At 38.1% G+C, this 16,599-nt stretch overlaps 5 protein-coding genes across 6 annotated transcripts in view; 3 read left to right on the top strand and 2 right to left on the bottom strand.

Annotated features, from left to right (window-relative positions):
• Positions 1-334: 334 nt before the first annotated feature.
• Positions 335-3,288, bottom strand: LOC121948028 (immunoglobulin kappa light chain-like). Of its 2 annotated transcripts, XM_042493266.2 has the most exons (5): positions 3,153-3,288; positions 2,686-3,030; positions 2,253-2,588; positions 1,373-1,466; positions 335-793 (listed from the first exon to the last, which is right to left on the bottom strand). In XM_042493266.2, the coding sequence occupies exons 1-4, from the start codon at positions 3,190-3,192 to the stop codon at positions 1,375-1,377; spliced, it is 813 nt and encodes a 270-aa protein (XP_042349200.1). In that variant the 5' UTR covers positions 3,193-3,288; the 3' UTR covers positions 335-793; positions 1,373-1,374. The 2 variants fall into 2 exon arrangements, with proteins under 2 accessions (XP_042349200.1, XP_042349199.1); XM_042493265.2 differs by having other exon boundaries at positions 335-1,466.
• Positions 3,289-4,883: 1,595 nt separating this feature from the next.
• The window catches only part of LOC148188855 (uncharacterized), a 29,301-nt gene continuing 17,585 nt past the window's right edge, over positions 4,884-16,599 (top strand). Inside the window, exon 1 of the mRNA XM_088080860.1 lies at positions 4,884-5,003. Within this exon, the coding sequence (XP_087936986.1) occupies positions 4,884-5,003 (120 nt within the window). The remainder of the gene's footprint in view (positions 5,004-16,599) is intronic.
• Positions 9,304-11,144, top strand: LOC121948026 (uncharacterized). The gene is made up of 6 exons (XM_042493263.2): positions 9,304-9,363; positions 9,485-9,808; positions 9,894-10,250; positions 10,355-10,486; positions 10,651-10,709; positions 10,820-11,144. The coding sequence occupies exons 1-6, from the start codon at positions 9,321-9,323 to the stop codon at positions 10,949-10,951; spliced, it is 1,047 nt and encodes a 348-aa protein (XP_042349197.2). The 5' UTR covers positions 9,304-9,320; the 3' UTR covers positions 10,952-11,144.
• The window catches only part of LOC148188856 (uncharacterized), a 3,825-nt gene continuing 196 nt past the window's right edge, over positions 12,971-16,599 (bottom strand). Inside the window, exons 2-6 of the mRNA XM_088080862.1 lie at positions 16,261-16,599; positions 15,828-16,163; positions 15,453-15,569; positions 14,424-14,488; positions 12,971-13,980 (exon numbers count right to left, since the gene is read on the bottom strand). The exon at positions 16,261-16,599 is cut by the window's right edge and continues 6 nt beyond it. Coding sequence (XP_087936988.1) covers positions 13,834-13,980; positions 14,424-14,488; positions 15,453-15,569; positions 15,828-16,163; positions 16,261-16,599 — 1,004 coding nt within the window. The 3' untranslated portion in view covers positions 12,971-13,833. The remainder of the gene's footprint in view (positions 13,981-14,423; positions 14,489-15,452; positions 15,570-15,827; positions 16,164-16,260) is intronic.
• LOC121947648 (signal-regulatory protein beta-2-like) overlaps positions 16,494-16,599 on the top strand; it is an 8,851-nt gene continuing 8,745 nt past the window's right edge. The window contains exon 1 of the mRNA XM_088080865.1: positions 16,494-16,599. This exon is cut by the window's right edge and continues 58 nt beyond it. The gene's annotated coding sequence lies outside the window, so the exon portion shown is untranslated.

Below are 16,599 nucleotides of genomic sequence, written 5' to 3' on the forward strand. Positions count from 1 at the left end.
ACACAGACGGAGCGGCAGAGCGTACTCTGGACACAGACGGAGCAGCAGAGCGCCAAGTGTAGCGTAACTGAGCAGTTTAATTCATATAGTTTTAGTTATGTACATCATTTATCCATCCTGCTTTAGTTGAAAGGGGCTGCATTCCCATGGAAACTGTGCACACTGTGGTCCAGTGCTGGGTCTAACCTATGTTACAGCAGCAGAGGAAAGTTTGCTTTAACTTCCCTCTGCAGCAGCTGCTCTGCTAATCCAATTGCTCAACTCTGATCAGCGCTCATCCATCAGACCACAAATTATAAAAAGTCTTGAATGTGATAATCAAATCAAAAGTTCCTCATTTATCTACACCCTTTATTTTATAAGTGACAGAAGAATTATGGCATTATTCTCTTTTTATTAAACCCTTGTACATTAAACATTTACACATATAATACATTTGTACCGTTTTATACATTTTATTCATTACTGCCCATAAACAATTGCAATTTTCCAATCTGGGGAAAAATGTGGGGTTAAATATGTACATGCACATCCATAATGCCAATTGTAAATGGAGTTAAACAATGCAAAACTATGCTCTTTTAAGTTTGACATCATAACCACACTTTGTCCATGCAAAACATGTTGAGATGTTGAGTGTTTTTACATTAGAAGGAACTGAACTCCTTTTCTTGACAGTCAGGGGATTGCACCCCAACAGAAGTCTGTGGTTACCATTGCTGGTATTGTCTCTTTTTTCCATCTTTTTGCTTTCCATTGTAGAGAAATCCAGTTCCATGGCTCTGTCACTGTCCTAAAGAACATTTTTTTAATTGACATTTTAGCGACCCATTCTCATTCCTAGGTTGTCAAATACTGACGACTGTCTGTTGTTGTTTTTTTTTTTGCTCCGCAGCCCTGAAAGCACGCTTTGGCGTGTCTATAAGATGCACACGGGTTTCAGATAATTACGGTGCAAACTCATCCTTTGCAATATTTTATGTTCAAAGCAGATGGATGGGTCAAACAAACACAGACTTTCACCCGACAGCTGTTTATGTCCTAAAAGTCTGTGTTGTTTTAACATTACATACCTTAGGTCCCGTACTGGACAATGGATGGAACTTTCATGACATATTTACATCCAAAATATTATGTATTTGTTGATGTGTTACATCATGTTTTCCTCAGAGGACAGCTGTGCATCGCATAGAAATGCCAAAGGGTGCTTTCGATGTCATAACCAAGCATAGAATGAAGCTGATGAGCCGATGTTTTGGTAACAGTGAGGCTTTCTGTGCTGTCCTGGATCCTTGTCTTGGATGTTTTAATAAATAAAAACAAAAAAATCACACATTATGTACTCCGTCTTTGCAGTGTCGCTAAAACTTACCCTCAGTTTCTTGAGAAAATGAGGATGGCGATCACAATCACACACAGAGCCAACAGTATGCTGAGGATGCTGACAACTGGGTCCCAATGTTGTCCTGAAATTAAGGAAAATGTATTTAGTTTATTTAACTCTCTAGTCATCATAACTTTAATTCTGCAAGAGATTTTCTTTAGTTTATCAAATTCTATGTATTATTTATTTGGACATTTTTTAAAATTATGGCAATTTCATTTAAAGCATTCCAAATACTCAGTGTCAGAGTGTTATGAAATAGTATGGCTTACAAAAATCATGAGAATTAAGAAATTAGAGCCAGGAAGTTAAAATAAGTTTTGCTTTAATTTGGTAAGTAATGAAATCAGCACCTGCATTTTGAAGTCTAAATGGTGTGCACCTTTCATTTAGATTGACAAATAGAATTTCTAAAGAAATATTTTCATATTATATTTATAGTTTTTGTTCATTGTGATATCTGAACATGGAAACATCACTAAAGATAGATTTAATGGCCTATAAAAAATGAGCTGTCAGACAAGGTTAAATGTCACAGAATGTGAGTGCACCTGTGATGCTTCTTGTAATTCTTCATTAAGCAATCAGTTGATGTTTGATAAATCTATTTATCATGAACATCTTTTTTATCTTCCAGATAAGTCTGACCAACCTTGTGGTTTGTGCACAGCCTGCTGGATCGTCTCACTGCTCATGTTTGATATCTCAGAAGTGACTACGGTGAGTACCAAGTTGTTATAACTCAAGAACTGTAACCGGTCTGTAACAGTCTAATAGGATCTTTAAATGACTCGTAGATGATTTAAAACCAGTTATAAAAAAACAATATGTAAATCACAATTAATTTAATACAGCCATAAACACGTACTTGTTTCCACTTTGGTTCCTTCACCAAACAGGATCTCTCCACATGTGACCACAGCACAGTAGTAAGTCCCAGTATCAGACGAGCTCTGTATTGTTTTGGTCAGACTGTAGAAACAACTTCTTTCCTCTCGTTCCTCGCTGTGAGTGTAAATGATGCTTGGATGCGTTCCTCCGGATCCAGATCTGAACCAGTAGACTCTGTGTTCACCTGGACACTCATCTGTGTTTTCTTCGTTCTTGGAGAGAAGTGAACACTGGAGATTCACTGAATCGCCCAGCTGGACCGACTCAGTCTCTGGACTTTGTTTCAAGTAGTGAGATTTCAGCTGTGTATGATCTGCATTCAGTGAAAAAAAGACATCAAAAGAAATTATGTAAATGACTTGTATAACATAAAAATTTGGCACAAATATTAAGAGTAAAAGATGGTTTACCATTAACAGCCAAGAAGACGCCACTGACGAAACTCTGTGAATATGCCGTTCCCTTTTGACAGAAGTACGTTGCTTCGTCCTCTTTGCTGATATTTGTGATGATAAGAAAATACTGAGCCTTTCCCTCTGTGACATTAAAACGTGGGTTGGTAAATTCTGCGCTAAGTTTTTGTTGAGTAAAAATTCCTGTGGCAACTGTTTGGACCATCCGTCCAAGAGACTGTTTGTACCAGTGAAATAATCTGTCCTCCCTCTCAGAAACTGGACACTGCAAAGTAACATTCCCACCAAGTTCAACCTCAATCAAAGAGATGTAATGAGGAACCTCTGCAGTTTGAATCACAGCTGAGGAAAAGAGAAATCAAATTTAGACCACAAAACACAAAGAAATATCATTACTTTGACTTTTCTTTAAGAAAACTTTAACAGTTAAAAATAAACAATCAACTTCTTTAAGTTGCACTTACACATTGTACTAAGAATCAAAGCTGCCAGTCCTCCGATCATTGTAGTGCAACACCCCTCTATTGCACAACTGATGTCCTCCTACCCAAAGGAGGGTTAAGTCACAAGATCATCACAGTCTACACAGTGGAAATTGTGCTCATTGGCTGAAACACAGTGAATGCACTTCCTCCTAAATTTAGAAGATTTATGATCCGTTTTCAGAAACTCTTGGATGTACATGTGTCATTAAAGCTTCTGTGTGTGGGGCATCACGTGCTGAGGAGGGCACCAAAACGACTAATGATCATAAACCATAATCATAATGATGAACTGTTTAAATTTAAGATGTAGAATGACTATAATACATACGAGTAGACCATTATGGGCAATATGATTTACATAATTTCTCAAACTAATGAAATTAATTGTGCATCAGGGTCATTAAGTTAAAAATCCCAAAAGCAAGAAAAGCACAATGCAATCATGCTAAGCACACCAGAATGGTCAGCAGTGTTCCTGGATTAACCATTTGTCTCTTATGAATCAGCCATCTTTGTGCCCCCATGAAGTGTTACCGATGTTTCCAAAGCACTTTTGTCACTACGACAATGACCATTCAAGTTTGATTACTTAACCTCAGATTGTCTGTCTTTTGCTGCACAAGTAACATCAACAATGAGTCACATGGGTCACTCAAGTTTGTTAACAGCCTGTTATGGAATCTGCAGGTGTTTTTTGTTTGTTAGTTTGTTTGTTTTTGACAGTTTTCAGGGTTCTGCAGACTTTAGCTGAATGTTTTTGCTGCAAAAAAAATATATATACAAATGCAGAGGTGTAGTCGGATGTCTTCAGGAGCATATTTAATGTGGGCCTGCTAATATGCAATTAAGACGCTCCTGAAAGAGAGGCTGATATTATTTTCTCCTCATGAGTTTGTATGTCTGAAATGTGGTCCTGGTGGTACCTACTGGAGCAGGAATTACCACAGCAACAGTTTTGTTTATTTTGCCAGATGTTTCGGTGTCAGGTTGTCATTCGAGATATTTGTCAATATGATAGTTAATGAATGTGCAAAATGCAGTCACAAAACTTAACAGCCGTGTAGCTGACATCAAAATAACATTGTTGTTTTGCGGCTGGAATGATCCCATCAAAAGATGATCTCTATTTCTATGTTTCCGTTAGTGTATTATCACCTGAAACTAAGAATCACTGTGTTTTCATTACCTCAGAATTGGGCGATATTACGGTGTACCAGGGTATTTAGGCAGGTGCAGGTAAGGGCTGCACGCAAATACCGTCATACTTTATAACCCCGTGAAATTCCAGGAAGGTGTGAAAAATACCGCCCAAGCCTAAAATGAAACATTGATGTATATATCGCAAGCGCTTGTCTGCCATAGTGTTGGCCATGTTTCACCTGTTTCTACAGTAGCCCAGAATGGACAAACAAAACACTGGCTCTACAGAGGGCCTTTCAAGTTTTTATGTTACCTGAAGGCCACCATAGATAGCTGTAAGTGGTAAGGGGTGAGCAGAGAGGTATTCAGTAGGTTCCTATCTGTAACCTTATTGCTAAATTATGCTAAATCCTCCACAGCGCCCTTTCAAGCACCCAGTCTTACTTTCTTGATGGTTTGAAAAGTATTGTTTCAGATGAGATTAACTAGAATTTACTTTGTTTCTCTTCTTGCCTTTAAGCACTCATAAAAAGGCAACTTGCACTTATTGAAGACAACACTCAAAGCCACATGCAGAAACTATGCCGACAGACAAAAGCTGTGGCTGCCCATTTCCCTGCCTTTGACCAACCACCAAGATGTTTTCTCAGAAGAGACCTGACTGCGGGCTTTAACAGGATGTCCTGTGAGGTAAGAACACGTTGGACAGCAGCTCAGAAGGGACAAACCAAACACTGACTCTAGATAGGACAGTTTGCATTTCTGCATTGACTACTGTAGGTCTCCTACACACCTGGTACAGAGACTCTGCCCTCTGCCTGTATTTTCAAATTCCCCTCTTACTTTCTTTGTTTGAAATGTTTTGGGGTTTGTTACTCAGCACAGCACAGTAACAGAGCACTCGGGTGAGTTCAGGGCTTTATAAGTAGCAAGCAGGAGTGGGTTGCACCAACTGGTCTAAACTAAACCTGGTCCTAGTTGCAAGTTGGTCTTTGTTAAGATCAGTCCTTAGAACAAACTTTACATCAGTTGCACCAACCAAACTTAAGCCTTGTTTTAACTACAGACAACAGCTATGGCAGCCCATTTCCCTGTCTTTGACCAACCCCTGAAGCTGTTTACTCAGAAGAGACCTGCCTGTGGGCTTCAACAGGATATGTACTGAGGTTAGAGTGAAAATAAGCGACGAGCTACAAGAGGCACCAGAAACCTATTTTTAGTTTAACCAGTACACTTATTACTAATTCCACCAATGCACAGAGGTGCAGGTTTTCAAGTGGATTTTTATATCCCTTAAACATACTTGTTTTATCCTAACAGAATATAGGTCTGCTGTATGCACTGTGCACCGTTCACCACATACAGTGATAATATGTTGTAATGTTTGTCTCTGCCCTGCAGGGACATCATGTGCCTCTGAGAATATATATAGCAATTTAGTCACCTCTTCTTGTGTTTTTTCTTTTTTTGACTACATGTTTTAATCAGATGAAAATATAAAGCCCAAAGAGATCATGACAGTCATTCTACGATGACTCATTATATATTTGGGGATCTTTGTGGCATGAATAATGATGTAGAGTAAGAGATATTGGTTTTATAGCATTAAAATGTGGGTATGCAGAATCTTTCCAAAGATCTGTGTTGGACCAGTGAATGTGTAGTACTCCCCTGTCTCATAATAACAACCACCAAACAAAAAAAACACTGAAAACACTCGCTCACTGGCAATGTATCACTTAAATACAGTATCACTGACCAGCTGTGGGTTTATATAACCCTCCTGCAGTCTTGTTGCTTGTTTTTTGCTGACTTCATAATCTCTCGTCCAAAGAGAGCAACAGTGAGAATGGGGGCTTTGAAATCACACCTTATTTTAGCAGCCCAACCACAGCCGTGCTTAACTTTCCGCATGTCATTTGTTTGTCAGAGGTGATTGTTAACGTGTGTCTGTGAACATACATTCACCAGGAAATACTGAGCAGCACACAAATGTATTCATTTTCTTTAAAAAACTTGAATGTTACAGTTGTTTCTTGCCCCGTGTGATCACCCCCGTGTTTAGTATTTTGCATACGAGGATGGGCACAAGACAGTGTTAAGGAACACCTCTGCATTTTTTGACCTTTTGATGAGTTTAAGGTGTTGTGGTACTGGGTTGCCTTAAATTTTGAGGTGTTCCTGTTATTTTATCCAACTCACAAGTGATGGACATCCTATTGCACCATGCCATGCCCCTTGGTTTTTTTATAAATTGCAAATTTAAACAAACAAACTAGAAATAATAATTTTTAAAGCTGTTTCTAATGACGTTGTTGGGTGATGTTGCCTCACAATACGAGGGTCTAAAGTTATTTATTTGTGGAATTATGACAATCTTTTCTGTCCAAAAAGCATAAATGTCACCTCAATCTGAAACTTACTGTAAACTTAGTGTGTGGTGTGGTGTCTGCTGTGCTCTTCCTGCTGATGAGTTTCACTACAGATGACAGACCGACAGTGTGGGCGCGGTCATCACTGTTGATGTGGAGCGTTTTAATTTGTCCTGGGTTATTTTTAAAAAATGCACCTCTGAATTCCTCTTTGATTCAGTGAGACAATCTCTTTTTTTAATCAATTCTCACAAATTCATTAGCACCATCCAAACTCTCTATATACATAGATGGATTTTAAATTGGCAGAATTGTACCAAGTCTCAAAAAGAGCCAGTAAAATAAAAGGTTTGTTGTGAATTTAATCTGCCGTTTAAGTCATCTGGTTTTCACCAACAGATGGCAGTGATAAAATGGGAGCAGGTGATTTGTAGCAGTGCTGAAAAGTCTCAGTGCACAGAGAGCAAATGTGAAAGACCACAAAAACCAGACAAGAGCCCGTTAAAGGAGCGACATTCAGAGTAAATCTGTGATTCAGAGTCTGGCCTTTGTCTGAATCAATGGGTGAGCGTCAGGCTCACCATGGGTAGGACGTCATTATCAGCTGAGCGTGACTTTATTCTCTGCTCAGGACGTCATTACTCCACTCTGTGTTTACATAGCACACAGTTATTTGATGCTATATCAATGCTCTGGACGTGGTTTGCAGTGTCTTTTAGATGTTACTTCATGCGGCTGGATTTTTGGCTAGGTTTTGGATTGCAGTTGGATTTTACCCACTCATAGCACCACTGTATCACCTGTATTACATGATCAGGTCGTGTTGTACTTAAATCAGATTCCCCTTAGCAAATGTGTGCGGTGACATTTGGCTGCGCACACACCTGGATCCCTGGAGTAAGTTGTATTTCACCTGCTCTCAGCCAAACTGAGCACCAGGTTTGTGGTGTAACGGCTTGGATAAATGTGTGTGGATAAAAATTTGTAAAAAGTTTCTTTAACTTCCTCAGTTTTGTCGAAGCGGTTAATTGGACCAGCACTGGAAACTCTGCAGTTCAAACGAACCTGAACCGAATTGTGGTACATGATGTATCTCTGTTGCCATCATAGCTCTGATGTAAAATTACATTTTTGAGGAGCTGCATGTTAACCCCTTAACACAGGACTAGGAATCAAGTTTAAGATTTAAGACTAAAAGACAGTCACCCAATCTTTGATTTATGAATGTTATATCTCTTAACTGTAAAAAAGGTTAATAGACTGTTTCAAACTTGACAACATAAACGTGGTAAATGGATTCTCTTGTAATTGGTGTTGGATTGTTTTGTGGTGTATGTGAGTGACATCAGCTAAAAGGAAGTAAACAGGCACCCAAAAAGTTGCCGAGCAGTGCAGTTTCACTAAAACTGTTTGTAGGCCGAATCACCAGGAAGTCGTGCTAATAACTAAAAACGTTTTTTTATTTTTGTTGTTATTTTTCAGCCATAACTGTAATGTTTAAAGATATGTAATGACACTTGGTCCTCTGACCTATCTCAAGTTGCTGCTTTGCTCATTATCTGTACTGTATTGCTTTGCTAGTTTTTTTAATTTACCAAATCTACTGACATGAAATCTAATGCGAGGGGGGGAAAGCAAAACATGCTTTAGCCACCTTATACAGTTAGTATCAGTTTAAGTATACGCTGTGTTTGAAATATTTTCCCTGTTTTACCTTACACTCTAACTGATGGAGGCAGCAGTTGACCAGCAACTCTCATGTTCTGTGAGTAAAATTAGTGTTTTTGTAAATAGAGTCTGGTGGCTTTGAGATAATGGCTTCACTTTGTCCTCGGAGAAGGCTATCTGATGGCAAGGAAGTGTGGTGAAAATGTCTTAATATCGCTTACACTCAAACTGATTTATTGATTTTTTTTTTCTTAATTTATTTTCCCCCCAGGCAGACCTTTTTAAGGTGACTAAAAACTAACCATTTGAGGCAACAGCTTGAGGGGTCGCTACCCAGAAGTTATTGTGAACAGATATTGGTCCCTTACCAATAAAGACAGTTTTGAATCACTCCCAGGAATTACATTTATTTTAGTGTGCAGTTATGGTGAAAATGGATGAAAAAATTCATGTTTTCATATTACAAAAACTGTTTTTTCCTTTTTGTAACCATAACCACCATATTCACTAACCCCAGCTAAGTGTTTTGGTTACCTTCTTTGGTAATATGGACAATCTGCATGTGGATATTCATAAATTACTGAATTGCAGTCATGTTGAGTGTGGGAAATAATTTCACTTCAACTTTAAATGAGGTCAGGCCCATGAGAAATTCACCTTTGCTACAGTTGATTTTCTTCATAGGAGAAACGTTGTAAACAACACGTTTACTGTAAACGTCCCACTGTGAGCTTCTCCCCCAGAGAGCCAAATATGAGAAGGTAAAAGCGTGGTGCTAAAGTTGTTATATGTTATGTCGGAAAGTTTTGGTTGAAATATTTCCACTGTGGTGGTACAGTAAAGAGCCAACATAACGAGAGGCCAATCAAATAGCTCTGAAATTGTTCCCTCCCACTGATGTGGCTACATTAAAGCAAATCATCTTCTGATACGATTTAATTGAACTGCAGCCTGTCGAGGAGAGAAAATGCTGATCATATTTTATATACTCCTCGTACTCAAAATTGGACGTAAGTATTACATTTTAATTTATTCGACATATGTATTTAAAACACATTTTGGCATCTTCAAATAGTGATACAGATAAGGAATATGAATGTATCTGTTATTGATCTGTGTTTTTAATTTTAGGATGCACAGACGATCACATCTTTGAGACAAAGACTGTTGGTGTTGGACAAAATGTGACTCTAACATGCACCCGCGAGAAAGTTCTAGCAAGCTTATTTTGGATCAGGCTGGTTTCTGGAACTTTTCCTGAAGTTATTGGAGGAATGATAGCCAGTGACATTGACATTGTTAAGAAGAATCGTCACATGAAGGTCAAACAAGAGCCTGGAGCATTTGTTCTGCATATAACTGAAGCACAATCAAGCGATACTGCCGTCTACTACTGTATAAAAGTAACACAAAGCAAAATGACATTTTTGAATGGAGTATTTCTGAGAATCAAAGGTAAGTAAAGCAAAACAGCAACAGATTTAAAGAATTGTGCATCATTTACAACAGCGGTTTACATAATTTTTGTTTTGACTCCCAGGACCAGAACCTGATATCACCGCCGTCACTCAAGATTTTCCATCTGATCCAGTCCGTCCAGGAGACTCAGTGACTCTGCAGTGTTCAGTCCTCTCTGACTCTGAGAAGAAAACTTGTCCAGAGGAACACAGCGTGATCTGGTTCAGAGCCGGATCTGATGAATCTCATCCCAGTTTAATTTATGCTCAAAGAAACAGTCGTGATGAATGTGAGAAGAGTCCTGAAGATCCATCTGCACAGAAATGTGTCTACAGCTTCTCAAAGAACGTCAGCTCCTCTGACGCTGGGACTTATTACTGTGCTGTGGCCACATGTGGGGAGATATTATTTGGAAACGGATCAAAACTGGATATTCATGGTAACTGCACCATATTTCTAAGTAATTGTTAAATTATTATCTTATCCTTTAATGTTAAGTATCTATTACTATTTCTTAACATCATTGATTCATTAATGTTTCAGATGTCAGCACCTGTGATTCACAGGACAACAACACAGTTTTTTTTCTGGTGTGTGTTGCTGTGGTTATAAGTCTAATTGTTATAGCCGTCCTTCTTTATGCCATCACGAAAAAATCCTGCAATTGTTGCAACGGTAAGAGATGCTACTTATACATTCATCTATTGAACTCTTGTTTTCCAAAAGCTTATATAACTCAATTCACATTTGTGCTGTGTTTAAGTTAGCCTACTTTATCATTAATTTAAGTTCAAGTTATTTACATATTTTTTTTTACTATCTCATGTTTTAAAATACAGCTGCTGCCACTCTTCAGTCAAATGCTGTAACCAATTATGGAAATCAGCAAAGTCAGCAGGTGAGGTATTTAAAGATGTAGCTGAAAAACATATCAGTTGTATTCATCTGTGTTTATTTGCATGGATTAAAATTTGGCCTCAGTTTTAATTTTTCACTTTATTTCCACAGAGAAATGAGGACTCTTTGGTTTTTTGTACACCAAACTTTACAAGGAGGAAAGTCGGTAAAACAGAGAGAAGAAGTCAAAGAACGGAAGAGACAACTTACACTGATGTCAGGTCTTTTGCAGTGTATGAATGATCTAAATGAAGAATAAATGTGCTAATCGAAGCTCATATAATTTGTATATGACACACTGTTTGGGGAATATATTGCTTTTGCAGCACTAGCAATTGCATTTCAAGACATAATATTCCACATAATGTAACAAAAGTATTTTGGATAAACTAAAAGATGTTTCATGCAAAGATTGAATAAAAATGTTTTGAATTTTTATGGTGCAAAAATCATTGCATTGAATAGCTAAGCTTTTGGTGATTTGGTGATAGCCTATAGCATTGTGTATTCCATATCTATTAAATTTATTTTCAGGTTTCGTGAAGTTTATTATTCAGTTTTTAAACAAGGCTTATGATGCGTCTACCTAAGCTGGCTTTTTGGATTGGCCAAGAGACGAGTGAGTTCTCTGTCTCTTTTCACAGTTTTGCCATGTAAGGTGGTGAACTTTCTCCCAGGTCCCTCAGCTTTACATCACTGCTGTTCAAAATGTGTACGTGTGTTGTTTCATTTGTTAAACAAATTTCTACATCTTTAATGAATTTTTCTTTTTTTTCATTTACATAAAGTACACTATGTGTCAGAATAAAAAACAAGTGCACTAGCTGTAGAGTGTTGCAAAACACCCTGGAGGGCACTTTATCATGTTTTCTCCATTACATCACAAGTCTCCCTCCACTCAAAAATGTGATTTTCTTCTGTTTATGTCCCATAAAATTTCCTGACTATTACTGACTTCTATCTATGCAACACACTCCTATAGGCCAGATTTCTGTGCATCTCCCTAAAACCTGAGATTCAAATGTGTGCAGGGCTGTTAGATTAGGTAACACTAATATAAAAGCCAATATCATCCGGGGAACAGACTTTGACACAACACCAGCAAACTGAAACCTCCTACTGAGATTTTGAGATTTCGACTGAGACTTAGGTGGTCAAAGGTTGCGTTAAGTTCAGTGTGACCTTGCATTTGTCTTAGTTTCGTGAAAGCTATACCTCAAGAACATGCTGAGGTAATTTCTTTAAATTTTGCACAAACGTTCAACATTCAATGGATTCAACAGTGATCTGAATAAAATTTGATGATCAAAGGTCACGGTCTCTGTGACCTCATCTTTTGGGATGAATTAGCATGGCTAAAGGTGTGTTGGTCATGAGTTGGTACTCTATGATATAATGGTAGTCTGTTTGGAGCAAAAGGTTTTGTTATATGTGGCTTTTAGGTAATGATGCAAATATTATATATTACTTTAAATATTTTTTTTGTCCATACAATTAAAACTAGACTTGAGTAGACATGTTGAAATGAACTGAGCGCATGATTGAAATTCTATATCCATTATACAGACTTAAGGCCAATACATAGTCTCTGCTTCTGCGTGTCCATGAGGGTCTACGCAGACCCCTATGCAAAGGACTGCACGTAAACCATTTTTGTGAACACACAAAATGTACGCATAGCAAGCATGCTGACTGCACCTCCCTCAACTAAAAAACATAATATTATGTCCAACACTTGAGCCCAGTACAAAAGACTGCAGTCAGATCAGCCACAGATACTGCACAGTTGAGTTAGTTTTTATATTATATAAATATTTGACAGACATTCACTCCAAATCCAGCGCAGTCTTCTTAGTTTCAGTTTTACTAGCGGAAAGCTGACCTCAGCTGTCTGCAAACATAAAATGCCTGAAGTCTAGACCTTTATCCTCTGCAGGTTTGCGGAGGGCTGCCTATCCCAGCTCACAATGCGTGAGAGGTGATGTTCACCCTGGACAGATCCTCCGGTCTCTCACAGGGCGAACACAAATGGAAAACTACCCAAACTCATGTTCACACCTAGAAAAAGTTCTCCAATTAGCCGAAACTGAATGCCTGAGAGGAAACCTATGCAGGCACATGAAAAAAATGCAGTCTCTACCTGGACAGGATGTACTTGTTGAACAGCAACAGCTCAAACCATCTTCCTGATTTTCAAAAGAAACTAAATAAAATAAATGTATGTTGGATTTATTTTGAAAAATACAGACACACTTGTTTTTAGTTTCAACCTTTCTTTTAATCATTCTTTACAGATAGTGCTTGTGTCACAGTGATACTTTTCGTGTCTCTTATGTAAATTTGCACAATTAAAAGTTACTTTACACCATGGCAGGGTGCTCTGATGGTTTAGGGTCGGGTTTGGGATGCCAACCACAAACGGCAACATTCAAAGTTTGTGTCCAGCTTTGTTGCATGTTATGTCCTGTTTCGGCCCCTGTCATTTCCTATCATGTCTTCACCATGGCTAAAGGCAGTAGGCAAAAAAATACCTCTGCAAAAAGATTCTTAAAAAAGAACATTGACAAAGTCGTCAACTTTTTCCAGCTAAAGCTCTTTTTCATCTGGGTTATTATTAATTTCCTGAAATATGATTTTAAAAAAAAACTCAGTTTGAGTTAACATAGACATTACTCAAATTATTTTTAATGTAAGTGGGAGAAATTGTAAATGTGCAATTTTCCACAGGATCAGTGTTGACACGTAATAGAGATATCAGTACTGTATAATATTAATATTATCTTATGCCATATTTTGATGTCAACAAAACAAAAGAGATTTAGACGCTGATGTCCCCTTACTGAAATACAGGAACATACATACACTGTAGCAACTCATTAACAAAGCAACTTAAAATCAGATGATGTCCCACAAAAATTAGCTGAGTGCATTTTACAAATGACACAACTGTGTCCTATGGTTATTGGATGGCAGTTGGGAAAAAAATCTCTGTATAGACTTTGGGACCTTTTCACAGGCTTGCTTTGTCTGTGCACAAATGTTGTGAAGTATCTGATGTAAACATATCGCCATTACCGCCGTCTCCCTACAATAGATGTGCCTCAAGCGTTCACTGGATTGGTCTATCAGGAGGGATGGTGCTGGTTGTGATAATCTGCTTTAACAACAGAGTAGACACACTGTGACGAAAGTTCACTCTTCATCTTTCCCCTTTTCACTCTTCTTGCTGAGAATTGCAGTGCTGCATAGTTTGCTGCCTTTCCTTCATCATCCTGCAAAAACATAGATCATTTTGTGAGTTAATGACAGATATTTCTGTAACATTGGGCTGTAATAAACCAATTTATAGATTGCTTTAAAGTGAGGTTAACATAACTTTTTTGTTTAATTTCTCTACTTTCTATCCCTATGTATTACCATATGTTATAGCTACTGAAAAGTTCAGTATAGATGAATATGAATGTATTTTCTTTTGTTGTTGTTGTCGTGTCATGCAGACAGTTATGTCCAGCCCTCATGGGCTTACAAGACACCATAAAATCAAAGCAAGACAGATGTGTTTTTTATTTGTTGAGCTGAATATTATGTTTCTTTTACGTTAATATTATACGTCTCTTTTACAGATGAAATGCTAAATAGAACTGATAAAAGAGGCAAAATATTTATCATATCCACACATCTAAAGGGACAACATACTGCCTCATGCAGTATTTACCAGATCAGCTGATTGATCCACAGTTGTGCTGTTGTGTCCAAGATGATGGGAAGCACTCTCTGCTCCTGTAAAAAGAAAAAAAAAGTTTGATTTTTGTTTTAAATCTCATTTTCAGTTTTAGGCTTTACAGTTAACCACATTCGTCACTGTTGTGTGCTCAATAGAGCTTTAGCGTTCTAATGATGAATGCTGATTACCTGCAATAGAGCTCTTCTTTTTAAGATTATTTTTTGGGGCATTTATGTCTTTGATTGATAGTGCCATGACTGGAATCGAACTGCTGCAGCAAGGACACAGCCTCTATACATGGGGCACCTGCCTATCCATCGAGCTTTTAAGTGATCAGGGAGAAGTACTTTTCTCAAGGGAAATTGGACATTAGTTGTGATATTAAATGTTCATTATTTCCTGCTGCAACAGCATATTATGGTGGGACACAAGTCAGCAGGGCATTAAAAGTTAGCTAGTTTTATTGTTTAAATCCATAACATCACGTAGAGTGTAGAGACTGCAGATTCCCAGTAATGTTCCCAGTTTGACCAAAAAATAAAATATTTAACAAGCAGAAGAGGTTGAGTAGAATCTTTCAGTAAATTAGGTTTCTTCAGATTCAGTATCGCTGCATATGGTGCGTGGGGCTCAATCCCAACTTACCTCTCCATTCTGCGCATTCACGTCTAGGGTCGGGGTGTCATGATTTTGTTGGGATAGAGGGGTAGGGCAAAGTATGAGGGCTGCATGGGCCTCCAAATGAAGGTTTTGCAGAGGTCCATTTCAAACTGAGGATTTTTTTAGAAAACATCAAGACTGTTGCACGAGCATCGACAGAAACCCACAAACATGTTTTCTTTGTTTATAAAGATTTAAAAGATTGTTTTTTGTATGTTACTCAAAGCTTCTTAGTGCTCCCATGTGTCCAGCCCTTTATGATATGTCTGGGGGCTCCACTGATGAAACTGTTAGTAAGATGTATTAAAGATCGCACCTCACAAAGCTGAACTGATATGAAAGTAGAAATGGCAAACCTACCTTTGCAATATTCACAAACTCTCCTTCGATTTCCATAGAAAATGAGGACAACAATCACAGTCAGACAGCAGGCCAACAGAACTCCGAGAGCGAGGACAACTGGTTCCAGTCCTGATCCTGAATCACAAACATTTCCCAGGAAGCATTTTTAAAGTTTGGACTCTTAAGCATAATAATTTGTGAATCCAAAACACTGGCTTTAAGAAAACTAATGACATTTGTCAACAGGCAGAATTTGTAGGTCAGTTTTCAAAGAACTTGAAAATGTAAGTTGATGCAGTAAAGAAACTAACAGACTTATGCTGTTTATGTGTTTACATTGACATTTAAATCAGCAAAATGCAATATATAATTTAAATATAATTGTAAACACACTTGTTTCCACTTTGGTTCCTTCACCAAACAGGATCTCTCCACAGGTGACCACAGCACAGTAGTAAGTCCCAGTATCAGAGGAGCTCTGTATCGTTTTGGACAGACTGTAGAAACAGCTTCTTTCCTCTCGTTCCTCGCTGTGAGTGTAAATGATGCTTGGATGCGTTTTTGCTGATCCAGATCTGAACCAGTACACACTGTGTTCACCTGGACACTGATCTGTGTTTTCTTTGTTCTTGGAGAGAAGTGAACACTGGAGATTCACTGAGTCGCCCAGCTGGACCGACTCAGTCTCTGGACTTTGTTCCACGAAGAAAGATGTGTGCTTTTTATGATCTGTGTGATTCAGTAAAAAAGATATCAAAGATATGATCTAAATTATGTGTATGACATGAAAACGTTGCTCAAACACTGAAAGTAAAAAATATTTTACCATTCACAGCCAAGAAGATGCCATTGGTGAAACTTTGTGAGTACTTCGCTCCATTGTGACAGAAGTACGTTGCTTCATCCTCTTTGCTGATATTTGTGATGGTAAGAAAACACTGATCAGTAGTTTTTTTTGTTGTGAACCGTGGGCTGTTAAATTGTTCATTTACTGTTAATTTTCCACCAACTACAGTAGCAACAGTTTGGACCATGTATCCAAGAGACTGTTTGTACCAATAAAATAATCTGTCCTCCATCTCAGAAACTGGACACTGCAAAGTAACATTCCCACCAAGTTCAACCTCAGTCAAAGAAATCTGATGAGGAACCTCTGCAGTTTGAA

Source organism: Plectropomus leopardus, chromosome 8 (assembly GCF_026936395.1).
Source record: "Plectropomus leopardus strain MGB_pleo_1.0 chromosome 8, ASM2693639v1, whole genome shotgun sequence".
Taxonomy (NCBI): domain Eukaryota; kingdom Metazoa; phylum Chordata; class Actinopteri; order Perciformes; family Serranidae; genus Plectropomus; species Plectropomus leopardus.